The 14627-nt window shown below is 42.4% G+C and overlaps 1 protein-coding gene across 3 annotated transcripts in view; it reads right to left on the bottom strand.

Annotated features, from left to right (window-relative positions):
* The window catches only part of LOC102504444 (coiled-coil domain-containing protein 30), a 101557-nt gene that overhangs the window by 8880 nt on the left and 78050 nt on the right, over positions 1–14627 (bottom strand). For all 3 annotated transcript variants that reach the window (XR_004324962.1, XM_032493985.1, XM_014566674.2), the window contains exons 13-14: positions 11914–12026; positions 3189–3330 (exon numbers count right to left, since the gene is read on the bottom strand). Coding sequence is in view for 2 of the 3 variants with exons in the window: in XM_032493985.1 (XP_032349876.1) it covers positions 3189–3330; positions 11914–12026 (255 nt within the window). In the remaining variant the exon portion in view is untranslated. The remainder of the gene's footprint in view (positions 1–3188; positions 3331–11913; positions 12027–14627) is intronic.

Below are 14627 nucleotides of genomic sequence, written 5' to 3'. Positions count from 1 at the left end.
TAAATAAGGTACTAATATAGATCATTCAGAAAAGACTAGCCATTTACATTGTATCTTAAAAAACCTCAAAATAAAAAAATCAGACTCAAAGATACAGAGAACAGATTGATGGTTACCAGAGGTGGGGGTGCTGGTGAAATGAGTAAATGTGGTCAAAAGGTACAAGCTTCTGGGAGTGGGTGGGTAAAGCTTAGTGGCAGAGCGCATGCTTAGCATGCATGAGATCTTGGGTTCAATCCCCAGCACATCCTTAAAAAAAAGAAAAGAAAAGAAAAAAAAACTTCCAGTTATTAATAAGTCATGAGGATGCCATGTACAGCATGGTGACTATAGTTAGTAATACTGTATGGCATATGAGAAAGTTGCTAAGAGAGTAAATCCTAAAAGTTCTCATCACAAGAAAAAAAAATTGTAACTATGTGTGGTGATGGATGTTAACTAGACTTACTGTGGTCATCATTTAGCAATGTGTACAAACTGAATCATTATGTTGCACCCCTGAAACTTACACAATGTTATAGGTCAATTATAATTCAGAATAGAAAGAGAAAATAGAAAGGAAGAAAGAAAGGAAGGAAGAAAGAAAGAAAGAAAGAAAGAAAGAAAGAAAGAAAGAAAGAAACAAAGAAACAAAGAAACAAAGAAACAAAGAAAAAAAAAAGACTGCCCATCTATTATTATGGAATTATAAGGAAGGAGATCACAGTGTGTTCTGAAACAAACCCTTCCAGATTTTAAAGTCCTTCTTCCAGGACCCTTCAATGTCTAATGATAGTCTGACCTGCTATTATTTAAATACATTTATGATAAATTTTAACAGTGGAAGCAGGCACCCCACAAATAACAAGCAAAGCAGTTATAACTGAGTTAGAAAGAAAATTAGGTGGGGCAGGCCTGACCCCCTGTCCTTGGGAAATGTCATATTTTTTGGAATAAAAAAATCAGGACACCTGCTCTAATAAAAGGATAAAATATTGAGGAAAATCTGGTTTGGATGGTCTCCATAGTCAGAGGACTCAACTGGCACACCGTATAAAGAGAAGGCTGAAGGAACAAAGCCCCCAAAAGTGACATTATTTTCTGGAGACTTGGTGCTTAGAAAGTGAGTCCAGCTTTTATACCCACAGGGCTCTGGTTCATGGACCCTAAAATAACTAAGATCAAGAGCTCGGGGTTTGTACCACTGCGGCATTAAAAGATCTCACATCAGTCTTCTCTAGGCTAAGTATCTCCAATTCTACGAACAATTTCTCATCAACTAGGCATCAACCCACGAACATGCTTCTAAGAGATTTTACACTAAGAAGAAGAAAATAGCATCTATGAAAATTCATATGTGCCAGTACCACTTTAGGCATTTTGTATTTTAATCCTCACCAAAGCCTTGTGAGGTAGCAGTCACTTCCCCATTTTACAGAGGAAGATGACGCCCAGGGACTTGGGCGAGGTCACAGAGCTACTCAGTGGCAGGACTAGACTTTGCACCTGCGTCTGTCTAAGGCGGACACGCAGCACACCCTTCAAGGGCGGTGCGCAGGAGGCTCAGCCACTCTCTCATCTCCAGTATATTTTGTGGAGACGTGTGGTTCTTTGGGTAGATGTATTAGTTTCTCAGGGTGGCTGTAATAAATTACCCCAAACTGGGCAGCTTAAAACAACAGGAGTCTATTGTCTCACAGTTCTGGAGGGTAGAAGCCTAAAATCAAGGTGTCAGCAGGGGTAGTTCTTCTGGGGGCTCTAAGGGAGAACTAGTTCCCTGCCTCTCTCCTGGCTGGTAGCTGCCAGCAATCCTTGCTGTTCCCTGGCTTGGGGCTTCACCACTCCAATCTCTGCCTCTGTCATCACACGGCCGTCTTCCCCTGCGTATGTCTTTTTGTGTGTCTTTCCCTCTTCTTATAAGGATATTAGTCGTATTGGCTTTAGGGCTCACTCTAACCTAGTATGACTTCATCTTGACTGTTTATACCTGCAAACACCTTACTTCCAAATTAGGTCACATTCTGAGTTTCTGGGTAGATGTGAATTGGGGGGAGGTACGCTATTCAGCACAGTACAGTCAGGACATGTGACTGCTGAAAGCAGGAGGCTGGCTATGCCATGGATGCCGAGATGTGGAAAGCGGGCATCCTAAGGCAGGGCGGGTGATGCAGGACAGGCTGATGATATTTCTGGTGGGCCCATGGGCCAGGGCTGCTACTTTTCTTCTATATATTTTCCACATGGTTTTCCTAGTTGTGGGTGTAACCTGGACCTCTTTAAAAGTTTGATGAATTAGTGCCAAAATAGGAGGGTATTGTAAAATCTAACTTTCTTTCCTTTTTCACTACTGTTAGTTTTTTAAATCAGAAACACAACATTGGTGACCTGTCTGTTATAATCCTCAAATGTTTTATTTGTATGTAGCCTGAGGATTCTTAACCTGGAGTCCTATAATAATACGGAGTAACTGAATTTACATCAATTGTTTTGGTATCCTTGGCGCATAGTGGTGGTACAATAAAAATCTGTTGGGCGTAGAAATGAGTATTTTAGGACTGAGGACAACGTTTTCAAAACTCTGAAATGGGCTGGGGGGTGGGTGGGGGATGTCTCAAGAAGGGAAACATTCCAGGCCAACTCAGTTGCCCTCCATTTAGAACTGATGTAGTTTAATGTCCTCAAGACTATTCTGCATTTAATCTCATTCATCTGCCCCATTTCCTTCCTACCCACACACCAGGGAGCCACAAGACAAACATAAAAAAATCATGCATGTTTAGAAAAAAAGCTTGAAGGCACTAGTCAAGGATCTATAAAGGAATAGGGGTCACCTGTCTTCCCTAACATTGAAAACTGACAGAAATGGGAGGCAAAATGAGGGCTGTAAAAGTAGAGCTGAGTGACTGAGGGTGGTCTGGAAGTCTCTGCTGAAGGGTGATCCAGGAAAGATATCCTCATTTGAAGGCAAGACGCTAGTCCTAAGTTAGCGGGGCAGAGTATTTTCAGTGTCCAATTTGCTCCAGCATCACTATGTGTCCTATATACTTTTTGGCAGGATTTAAACAATCACTCACATTAAAAGAAGTTGCAAAGAAAAGAAACGTAAACCTGGGCTCTGAAGCAGTCACAAAGACACTAAAACACGAGCAGGCTTTCTCCAAATGACCACCCCCAGCATTGCTGTGAGCTCTCCACTTTTCCCCCCTCACCTTTTCCACTTGTTGCCACAGGGCTCTGGTCTCATTTTCAAGTTGTTTAATTCTGTCATCTCGTAGTGCTACTTCATGAACTAAACGATCCTTGATTCTGCGAAGCTTGGCTTTTTGGTGGTGATGTTTCTCGTGATAGTTTCTATAAAAGTAAATTTAAATATAGGCGTACCTGAACGCAGTGGAAATTTATTTTGCCTCCCCAATATGCACCTTTCTTCGGTGTCCTCTTCTTGCTTTGTCAGGGCCTGACACTAGAGGTGGATACTTGTCCCAGCTCGTATCTGCAGGACTTCTTGCCCCCAAGTAGGGGAATGGACCAAGCATAATCTCTTAAATTACATCAGCTTTAGTCATCTCCAAATCAGCAGACTCTTTTACTTCTTATCCCTGACGTCTAGATTCTGAATCCTACTCCACTGATTCAGCCATTAATTTAAAATGTTCTAGTTCTTGGTTATACCCTTGGACAGTGACATAACCCACTTCAATCTTGTCTATTTTCCAGATAACCGGGTCTGCTCTCAGTCCCCACCTTGAGCCTGGACTTCTACATGCCAATTACATATAGGTCTTGGGGGAGGGTACAGCTCAAGTGGTAGAGCGCATGCTTAGCATATACGAGGACCCAGGTTCAATCTCCAGTAACTCTTCTAAAAGTAAATAAAACTAATTACCTTTCCCCACCTCCCTAACAAGATAAACAATTCTATATAGGTCTCTGCTCAAGACTCTTACTCTGATTCTGACATAAATTTGACTTACCACCAATAAACTCATGAAAAGATGTTCAACATCATTAGCTATTAAGAATATGCAAATCAAGAATACAATGAGAAAAGAGGATATAGCTCAGTGGTAGAGTGCACGCCTACTGGGTTCAATTGCCAGTACCGCCACTAAAATAAGTAAATAAACCTAGTTACCTCCCCCCAAAACAAAAAACAAACAAAAACAAAAAATACAATGAGATATCACTTCACAACCACTAGGATGGTGAAAATAAAAAAGGTAATAACAAATACTGGCAGGGACGTAGAGAAATTGGAACACTCATACACTGCTGGCAGGAATGTCACACGGTGCAGCCACTTTGGAAAAAGCCTGGCAGTTCCTCAAATGGTTAAACATAGAAGCATATGACCCTGCGATTCCACTCCTAGGTATATACTCAAGAGGAATGAAAACATATGTTCACACAAAAACTTGCATATGAATGTTCATAAGAGCACTATTCACAATAGCCAAAAGGTGGAAACAACCTAATTCCCATCAACTGATGATTCAGTAAACAAGATATGGAACAGCTGTACAGCGGAACATTATTCAGCTATAAAAAGGAATGAAGTACCGATCCAAGCTACATGAATGAACCTTGGAAGCAGTGTGCTAAGTGAATGAAGCTAGTCACAAAGGGCCACATTTTACATGATTCCATTTACACGAAATGTCCAGAAGAGGCACATATAGAAAGAAAGTAGATTAGTGATTGCCCGGGGCTGGGGGTGGGGAGGGGAATTGGGGTTGGGGGGTGATATCAAAAGGGTTTCTTTTGGGGGTAATGAAATGTTCTAAAATTAATTATGGCAATGAAGGTACAACTAAAAGCCATTGAATTGGATACTTTAAATGGGTGAATTGTATGGTATGTGAATTATATTTCAGTAAACCTGTTATAAAAAAAAGAATCAAAATCTAAGTTACCACAAGATCTTGTGGTAGCTCACAGCAAAAAAAGAAATGTGACAATGAATATTTGTATGCTCATGTATAACCGAAAAATTATGCTCTACGCTTGAATTTGACACAACATTGTAAAATGACTATGACTCAATAAAAAAATGTTTTAAAAAAATCTAAGTTACCATTGCAAGCTACTATAACAGCTAATCTGAGTAAACAAGAAAACAGATTAAAGCCTGCCTACTACTACTAGGCAAGTCTCTCTGAAGATGACTGTGCTTTCGAAGTAAGAATACTGCTCCTCAGAAAGTGCTTCTTCAAATCAAAAATTAAGACCTTTCACTTTGAATTTATTAGGTCTACTAACACAAAAATCACTCTGAACCAGGATTTCTCAGCCTCTGCCCTGCTGACATTTCAGGCCAGATAATTCTTTTGTTGTTGTTGTCGTGTACTTTGAAGAATGCTTAGCGCCTTCCTCGGCCTCTACCCACCAGATGCCAGTAGCGCCTTGTACAGTGTGACAACCCAAAATGTCTCCAGACACTGCCAAAAGTCCCCTTGCCCTGGGAGGCAAACTATCCCCTACCGAAAACCACCGCCCCGGCTAACATTCCTGGATTAGGTTTTCCCTAAGCCCACAGCGTTGGTTCTCAAACTGTGTTCAGACCAGCAACATCAGCACCACCTGGGAACTTGGAAATGCAGAATCTCAGGCCCCCTCCCAGAACTACAGAATTAGGAACTCTGGGGTGGATCTGCATTTTACCAAGTCCCCCGGGGGGTTCTGAGGCAGGCTAGTTTGGGAGAAAGCCCCGGGCATATTTGGGAGGGATCCCCTCACCACTTCTGTTTCGTTGTAAACAGACTCCTTGTGGCAGGCTGTGAGGTGCAGCTCTGGCCTTTCTTCCTTTCTGCTAACAGAACCTAATTTCATTTAGGTATCTACAGAGATCCCTTGATCTCAAGGGAGGTGGGTGGGCCCCAGGGGTGTGTGTGTTGGGGGGTGGATTGAGCTCGTGAGACACGTAAGGCCTGTTGGGCACTTCTGGAAAATCTGAGAACTTGAGAAAGTCTCTCTCCGCCCTGGCTGCCCTCCTGCTGAGGCTGGGCTACCTGCAGCTCCGGTCACTGCCTTATCACCATGAGGTGAGAGCCCTAAGGACAAACCACCAGCCCACCAGCCACAGCGGAGCAGGAGGAGGGAAAGAGCCTGGTCCTAAATGACACTATGAGCAGCTGAATCAACCTCCACAATCACCTTCCTCCAGATTTTCTGTTATATTTTTTTAAAAAGTTTGTCTAAATATAGCAGTCAGGTTTTGTTGTTGTTGTTGTTATTCATGGTCAATTACACCCTGATATCTTACAAATAAATAAATAAAAGAAGAAAAACCACTCTAAACAAACAAAATAGTATTCTCACGGTCTCTATCGCCTCTAACTTCCCTGAATGCCTAGAAATTAGGATAAAGCCTTTTTAACCGAAACAAAAAGTGTTCAGGGAATGAAGAATCTGCTGTCACCATAGGCATGTGAGGCCACAGCCACCCAGGCCTACGATGCTGTCTGGTCCTACTGGGGCTCTGACACTCACACTGGAAGAAGCCCTAACTAAGAAGTGAACTATGTGTGCTCCAGGCTTTTGAAGACATCTCACTTGATTTTAAAGCAAACTGGTGAACTTGATGTCCTCACTCCATGAGCCAGGACTGAAGGCTGTTGCAGTAGCATTAACTCAGCAGGACTGGGGTGTTCAAACCCTTCACATTCCTCGACTGGCTCCTGGGAGACAACGTCTAAGCCCTTGGAATGTCCTGCCTGATAATAATGTCTCTGTATACCTGGTATTTTATGCCAAAAATATGATTTATGGTGAATGTGCTTTTGTTTACCTTGGCCACGCTGGATCAGTTTGACTTTTGGGGGTTTGGGGGAGTGGAGACTGAGTAGTTAAGGTCAATCATTGGGGCACTCCATGTCTACCTGACTGACCCCCGATTAGATCCCTGAACATCAAGGCTCAGGTGAGTTTCTCCGGCTGGGAACACTTCACTCCTGTTGTCATACGACGTCGCTGGGGAACTGAGCTCTGTCCGTACTACCCCACTGGGAGAGGACAATGGGAAGCTTGCTTGCATCTTGTCTCTCCTGGACTCTGAAGCTACGTGCCTTTTCCCTTTGCTGGTTTTAATCTGCATCCTTTCACTGTAATAAACCATAACCATGAATGTAACAGCTTTTCTGAGATTTCTAAGTTCTAATGAACCACCCAACCTGACGGTGGTCCTGGGACTCCTCACACAAAGGGAAGTTACTTCTACAGAGAAGCATCTGATTCCAGAGCCTGTGATCTCCTGCTGTACCCCAGTGCTATAATGCCAGCAAAGCGGAGCAACCCGGATAGCACTGACTTATCCTGTTGAAATACTTTGTTTTATATAAGAACTAGGAACCAGATGGGAGGGGAAGAGCAAAGCAGACTTATTTAGATGCTAATTCTAGTCAACTATGATGGAATAGCTACTCCGAGAGGTTCCTGTGTTCTTGGCAGTTATATCTTACCTCTAAATGTGTTTATGCAAGACTCTTCCATTTTCCAAAACAGTGCCCTCCTCTCTTCTACTTGCTGATTATAAATAAAAGAATCATTTTGAGTATTTTTCCCTTAGAAGATGAATTTAGCTGTTAGCCAGATACTAAGTGGAGAAGTTTGAGACATGCACACCAGGCTTTGTCACCAGCATGTCTGTGTGTGTGGTGGTGACTGACTGTGAAGGTTGTCCCCAATGCACTTTCTCCTTCTATCGTTATAGTCTCCCTGATTTTAGATTGGCATTTGGTTGCTCAATATATGAACTACGTTTTCTGGCTTTATCTGCAGCTAGATGAGGCCACGTGAGTAAGTTCTGGACAACAGATGGAGCAGAGGTAGTGTGCCTTAAAAGAAAGTGGAACACCCTTGCCTTCCCCTCTAGCTCCCTTCTTCTTGTTGGATGGAATGTGGATATGGAGTGAACTACCTTGAACTATGTGGATAAAGGTTAAATATGCTGGAGCAACAAGAAAAGAGTTAAGACTTCGGACACATTGAGCCACCAGACCCATCCAGGGCTGCTTATGTCTGTGCTGTTAGGTAAGAGAGAAACCGCTCCCTTTAAAAAGGCTTTCTTATTCAGTGTCTCTGCTACAGAAACTCAATCTCCATCCTACCTAATAAAGTTGGTTTAGATACCTGGGTCCATAAAGCTGCCTTAGGCCTGTTCAGTTCTGTGGCCTTGGCAGCACTCATTACATAACATAAGGTCCATATTCTTGCAGACTGTGTTCACAATTACTGCTGCCGTGACTTAAGAGTCTTTACAGGGAGATATTTCCATCTCATAAATGTTCTCATTTTCCCTTATACTAGGAAGAGCTTGGCAAAAGATATCACTGAGTTTCAGCATCCTTTGGTCCACAGCTTCAGAGGTGTAACACCATCGAGCATTGCACAAACAGCCTACCTGCTGTCCACTGAGTTTCCCAGCTGTTCACAGTTCCTCCGATGTTTTGACATCATTTGAAACACAACATGTATTTTTGGAATTTCTTTTGCTCATCCTCCCCTGAGATATTAAAACCCACGTCTCTAGCTTCCCATGTCAGACAGCTGCTGTCTCTCTTATTCTGCCACTTGGACTATAACAAAAATTAATTTATTTTTTAAAGTAAGATGATAAACAAGAGAAATTTGGGGAAAAAAACCCAACTCCCATATGATCAGTATAATAATATTGCTGTATTTCCTTTGTCTTTTTGTAAGTACCTTTTGTTTAAACACTGTTCATATTAAAATTATCTTCTGCTCTTTTCATTTATTATGTCACAAGCATTTTCCCTCGTTGTCATCTAGTCTTCATAGTCACCATTGTTTACAGTTCTATTATGTTCCATCAAGTCAATTAGACTTGACCTAATAGATTAGCTCCTACTGCGTGATAGTGAGGCTTCTCCCTGTAGCGTTAGGTATGGTTGGAAGAGTGTGTGGCTGCAGTACAGCTGGTGAGGGCTGAGAGCCTTCCCTTCCGTAGCTGGCTGGGTATCTGGCACACCTGTCAGTTTGGTCAGACGTTCTGTTGGCCGACTTGCCCGAAGAACATGTGGATTTTCTGTTTATTTTTGGCTCTGTTAACTACTAGCAGCAGAAGATGGCACAATACTCATGTTCTAAAATCTAGGGACAACTTTCACTTATGTTTAAGTAAAACCAGATGGTCTATCTTTGATTTCTATTTCAAAGAGGCAAGGAATTTGTTCCTCTGGAAGAGTAGCTGGGAAAACATGGAAGAAATAAGCATTGTTTGTGAAGGTCAGGAGTGGGATTGGAATGAAAGCAAAAATGAACCTAGAGTTTTGACATTTTCTTCCGTAAAGCTGTAGTTTTCAATCACATGGGAACGCTTTTAGAAAAATACTGATCCCTGCATTCTATTGTCACAGACTCGGATTTAATTATGTTGGGGCCTACGTGTGGGCAGGACCCATTGTCCTAAAGGCTGCGGACAAATAGCACGGAAGACTCCTCAGCTTCCCTAGCCATCAAAGAAATCCAAAATAAAATGACAAGTAAGTAACTCATGACTATAACTGAGCGTTAAAAATCACAGAATAAGTGGAGTGAAAGAAGTCAGACGCAAAAGATTACAGGCAGTATAATTTCATTTTGATGAAATTTTAGGAGAGACAGAAGTCAGAGGAGTGAATGCCCGGGAGGAGGTGGAGGAGCAGGAGACACTGACTGACTGCTTAAAGAGAGGGGAGAACTTTAAGGGATAACAGAAATGTTCTGTATCTTGATTGCGGTAGTGGTTAGGTGGGTGCACACATTCGTCAAAACACATCAAATTGTACATTTAAAATCTGTGTATATGTAAATTATACTTCAATGAAAACAAAAAGCATTGGGAAAGTTTTCATCAGAGCCCTTCCCCACAAAAGTAGCACCCATGCTAAGGTGGATGCGGTGAAATTCCTACTCTCATATAATGATGGCAAAAAATTTTGGTAGGATGCTTCTGAATGTTTGTTAATACACTTTAAGATCCATAACTCCAGCTTTTGGACTAGTACTTCCATATCTAGGAATTTACTCTATAAAAATAGTTTTTAAAATGAAAAATATATATACTAAAATGTTTTAAGCGTTATTCTGAATAAAAATACCAGTCATAGGGCCAGTGGGTAATTCTTAACTAAATCAGGGCTATGTTGTGAGGGTTGATTCCAGCAGGACTAGAATGAACTTGAGCTGTTTTGCTGAAGTTCTTGCTTGGGGCTGACCACTGGTCAAGGAATGAAACATACTGATTCAAACAGCGTTGCTTTGTAACCACAGGTCTGAGAAGTTTCACAGCAGTTTGCACCAGTTTGTCAGCACTGTTTATTGATCACAGTGAGGTTGATCATCTACACCTGGTCTGAGTGAGACCCCAAGAAGGCAGTGCTCCTGAGGCTGGTTACATACCAGGAATATGATTATGAGACCAGTAAAATGTAAAAACTCTCCACTGAGACTCCATTTGGGATCCCTGGTTGTGAGGTGGTCAGTGCACATGCTGGTGGTTTCTGATCTGAGAGAGGAGGTACATCCAGCCATAGTCCATACAGAGCGCGGATCCTGGAGCTCCTGCCTGGTCCCTCTGGACCCACTGCTGTGAGAGCCATGGGCTCTGTACTCTTGATCTGGCACTTCATTCTCTCTGCTCCCTCTACTAGCAAGATATAATGTGGAAAGAGCTCTGTGTAGGTTATCAGAAAACTGAGGTCTAGTCTTAACTTTGTCAGCAGCATGAGCTGAACCATGCATAAACCTTTCTGGGTTTCTATATTTCTCAGTGGTATGATCATCAGAGCAAGGTAATGAATATCAATGACTCAAGAATTCTCTGCTATACAGCAGACAGTTGTCTTTAAATCATTATCATTACTACTATCAACATAGTAGGTGGGTGAGAACATAAGAGAATAAAAAACTTCCACCTGTAAAAGGAACAAAGCAGAAAGATGCAGAGCTAGGAGTAGAAAGGTGGTTCATGGAGGAAAAAAAAAAAAAACTAAAAATAAGTAGATTTGGTAATAGTAACAGCTGTGTGCTAGACACTTCTAAGTAAATGCTTTACATATACTCATTCATTTAATTCTCACAACAACTTTATGAGATAGGAATGGTTACTTTGCCCATTTTAGAGATGAGGTACCTCAGGCACAGAGAGGTTACTCAACTTGCCCAAGGTCACACAGCTAGTTCCTAGTAAAACCAGGAATTATACCCAGGCAGTATGGCTCCAGAGTCCATACTCTGAACTACCACACTACACTTCAGAGAGGAGGAGAGCTGGAGGAATCTGGTGGGATGATGGGCAGGAAATGGAAGAAAGAGAAGGAAGTTTGGGAACATACACTTTTATTGAACACCTGCTATATACCAGGGACCGTGGATTAAAAGATGAGTGAGACCATGGCCCATGTCCTCTAAAAACCTAGTCAGGTGAGGAAGACAGGTGTGAATCATATTATATCAAAACAACATGGCAAGTTCTTAAATAATTACAGAGAGTCACATACAGAGGGCTAGAGAGTCACAAAGAATGAGAACCTTGCCAGCCCAGGCTGGGTGTGTCAAGAAAGGCTTCTGAGAGGAGGTGACTCTCAGTGGAAGAATTAAGAGTTGGAATAGGGAGACTGACTGGTCTGGGCTGAGGAAAAGGATGAAGAGCCTCATGGCAAGTGAGAGGGGTGTATTCGGGGAAGAGCAAGAAGTTAGACACCATGAGAGCTCAATAAATAGCACTCCCCTTCTCCCTGCCTCTCCTGGAAAGAAACTGGTCCCCACACTTCTCTTGGAAAAGCCCTGAGGACAGAACTTCTAAGAACGAAGGAAAAGGGTGTTGGCGTCCTTGAAAGGCCACTTCAGCGAGCATCCCCTGCCTAGGCCTGGAGCTGACGCCCTAAGACGCAGCTACTCTACACAGTGTTCTTCCAGAGGAAACTTGCTGTTTACCTCACGTGGACATCCAGCTGGTTCAAAACTTTCCTGTATTCTTGATGTAGAGCTTCCTTCTCCTGTTGCAGCCTAGACAGCTTCTCTGACAGTTCCTGGTTGCTCTTGAGATGCTGAAAAACATTAAAAAAAAAAAAAATGAGAACACTGCTGAATAAAGGTATGATATTTAGGGACCGTAAACCAGCAAAGCCTTTCTGCTGAAAAAGGCTTACAAGAGGCTTCAGCTTCTGAAACCAAAGTAGCTTCCTGTGCTGTCGGCACTTTCAGAATTCTGGAAGCCAGCCGCTCTTTTCCTTGACTTTTGCCCCCCTCACCAGCTTTCCACTAGTTTTGTAAGCATTTAATTCTATCCGTAAAAAAAGTCTTCCAGCTTGAAGTATGTAGAGTGCAAGCTATTTTCCTGACCCAACCCTGACTAATGAAGTATTTGCTTTTAGAAGTGGCTCCAGGGAATCTGGGATTGGTATCTGAGCTGGTTAGATTTGAAGGCAATATTAATCCTGCCACTAATTCATGACAAAAGATCTGATTAAAGATCTGCCTGTGTTTTGGCAGATCACATGACTGATACAAAGCATGTTATAGCAGGACGGAGATCTCCAAGGAGTGGTGGGTGGGCTCTCACGTCTGACCATGTTAATGAGCTTACAAGAAGAAAATGTCCAACACGGGATTTAATTATTGGAACAAGGCACAGAGACCCGGACACTTCTTTCATATCAGCAGCAGGTCAATATATCCAAAATCCAAATCTCAAATTTCATCAAGTAGGTTTCAAAACTGCAGCACAAGTTGATTTCATAGCCTTGCTAAATCTCTTATGAGAAAAACAGTGCTTTATTTGGAAAGACATGCACATTTGAGAACTGGGAATGAGAACATCTGACAGGATTCCAATAACTTTCACCACCCTGGACCTCGAAATTCTACTGAGCCTCTCTTATCAGCATAAGCAGTCCATCTGCTGCCTCAGATTAACCACCCTTGCCTTGAGGACTCTTGACTCCACCTGAGGCAGTTACCTGTAAGAGGACACCTATTGTTCTTAAAACCCACCCCTGCATTATTGTCACTTCTCTTTGCTTCCAATCCTACAACTAGAGTCAGATCCCAGCACCTCCTGGGGAGTGGGCTTTGAGTATAGAGACTGACCTAGGAGGACTGCCATAGTGAAAGAATGGAAAGATTTTGCCAAATTAAATTGGCAGAAACCTGAGGAATATATGCAGGAATGTATCCATAGGGTGTTATACTATGGAGAAAGGAAAATAATATTGAACAGGCTGACATGGATGCACTTACCAGAGATTCAAGATTTAATGTGTTAATTTTAACATCTAATGTAACTTTAATAGTTTGCTTGGTAGATGGACTGAATCTTGGACTCAACAGTGACCTATGTTAAATGACATTAAGATGCCATACTTCCTTGGCATTAGTGAGAGGAAGGAATCCAAAGTCTTAAGTAGATAGGAAACTTGGAGTAGATTTATCATGAGTGACCTGCTTACCCACATCATCACCATGACCCACACATCACTTATAAGACATTCCTTTCACCAAGGCTTTGCCAAATACACTGGTGGGTGGGGGGCTCAGATTCCTTGAAGTTCTCTATAATATTCTACTGAGGATGACAGTGGGAGGTGCCAACATTGAAACGTACCCCTGATTTTAGTGGGGATGATGGTACTGCAGAGTGTCAGAGGTCAAGTGGCAATGTTTAACTCTCAGATGCAAGGTGGGCATTATTACAGTTATTAGATAATAGGGCCAGAGATACAGCCAAATGGTTTGATTTGTAGCAAACTTTGGTTGTAGTTAATTGATGATAGTAATTATAGAACTAACATAGATGAAGAACCTATTAAAGTTTTACTTGAGTTGTATTTTTAAATCAATACATAAGTAAACCCACCTGGGCCTGGTGAACATAGGCCCAATTTAAATGACAACAACGAAGAGTAACAGCCTCCTACTCAATGCCCAGATTTGAGCCAATTCAAAGACCCAAGGTCCTTTCACCAGGTCAACTTCAGGAAGAACCTTGTGTATAACACTGCCACGAGGATGTGCTCTTCTCCCAAGCCATCCCCAAAGAGACCTGTGGCCTTTTACCCAGGTGACTGGGCATTGGAGAACAGGAATAATAGAGACTTCGGGGGAATTACATACAGTATAGTGGTTCTGGGTCAACACAAGTACCTTGGAACCCAAAATGGGACTGAGGTTCACAATTCAGAGTGGGGGCTTAAGGAAGTAAGGTAGAAAGTGGAGTGTGATCTCACAGTGTGTCTTAGGACACCTTCAGTGATTCACTGGGTTCACAGTGGGCCTAGTGGGTTTGTGAATCTCCTCAGTGCTTATTCCCGAATTCTTGAATGTACAGTCAGACTGGACAACCTGGAAGAGCAGACTCTCCTTGTTGACTTTCCAACCTGAGGAGTGAGGGCTATTGATGGTAGAAAAGGCCAAGTGCTTGTATCGCCTCTTCAGATTCTAGAATCCACTGATACCATTCTTGCTCCTTCAACCCATTTATCAAGCAACCTCCAAGGCTGTACGGTTTCAGTGGTGCCTGTGCTGTGCTGGGCTGCAGGGCAAACTGCTATGCCATTTGGGCTTTATCACCAGCAGATCCAAAACTGCTCCAAGGTTCGGTGGCAGATGAGAAAGCAATGTGGAGCCTCTGGAAAGCTTTAGTTTAATCT

The sequence above is a fragment of the Camelus ferus genome, chromosome 13, assembly GCF_009834535.1.
Source record: "Camelus ferus isolate YT-003-E chromosome 13, BCGSAC_Cfer_1.0, whole genome shotgun sequence".
NCBI classification, from domain to species: domain Eukaryota; kingdom Metazoa; phylum Chordata; class Mammalia; order Artiodactyla; family Camelidae; genus Camelus; species Camelus ferus.
This window is presented reverse-complemented; position numbering and strand designations above follow the sequence as displayed.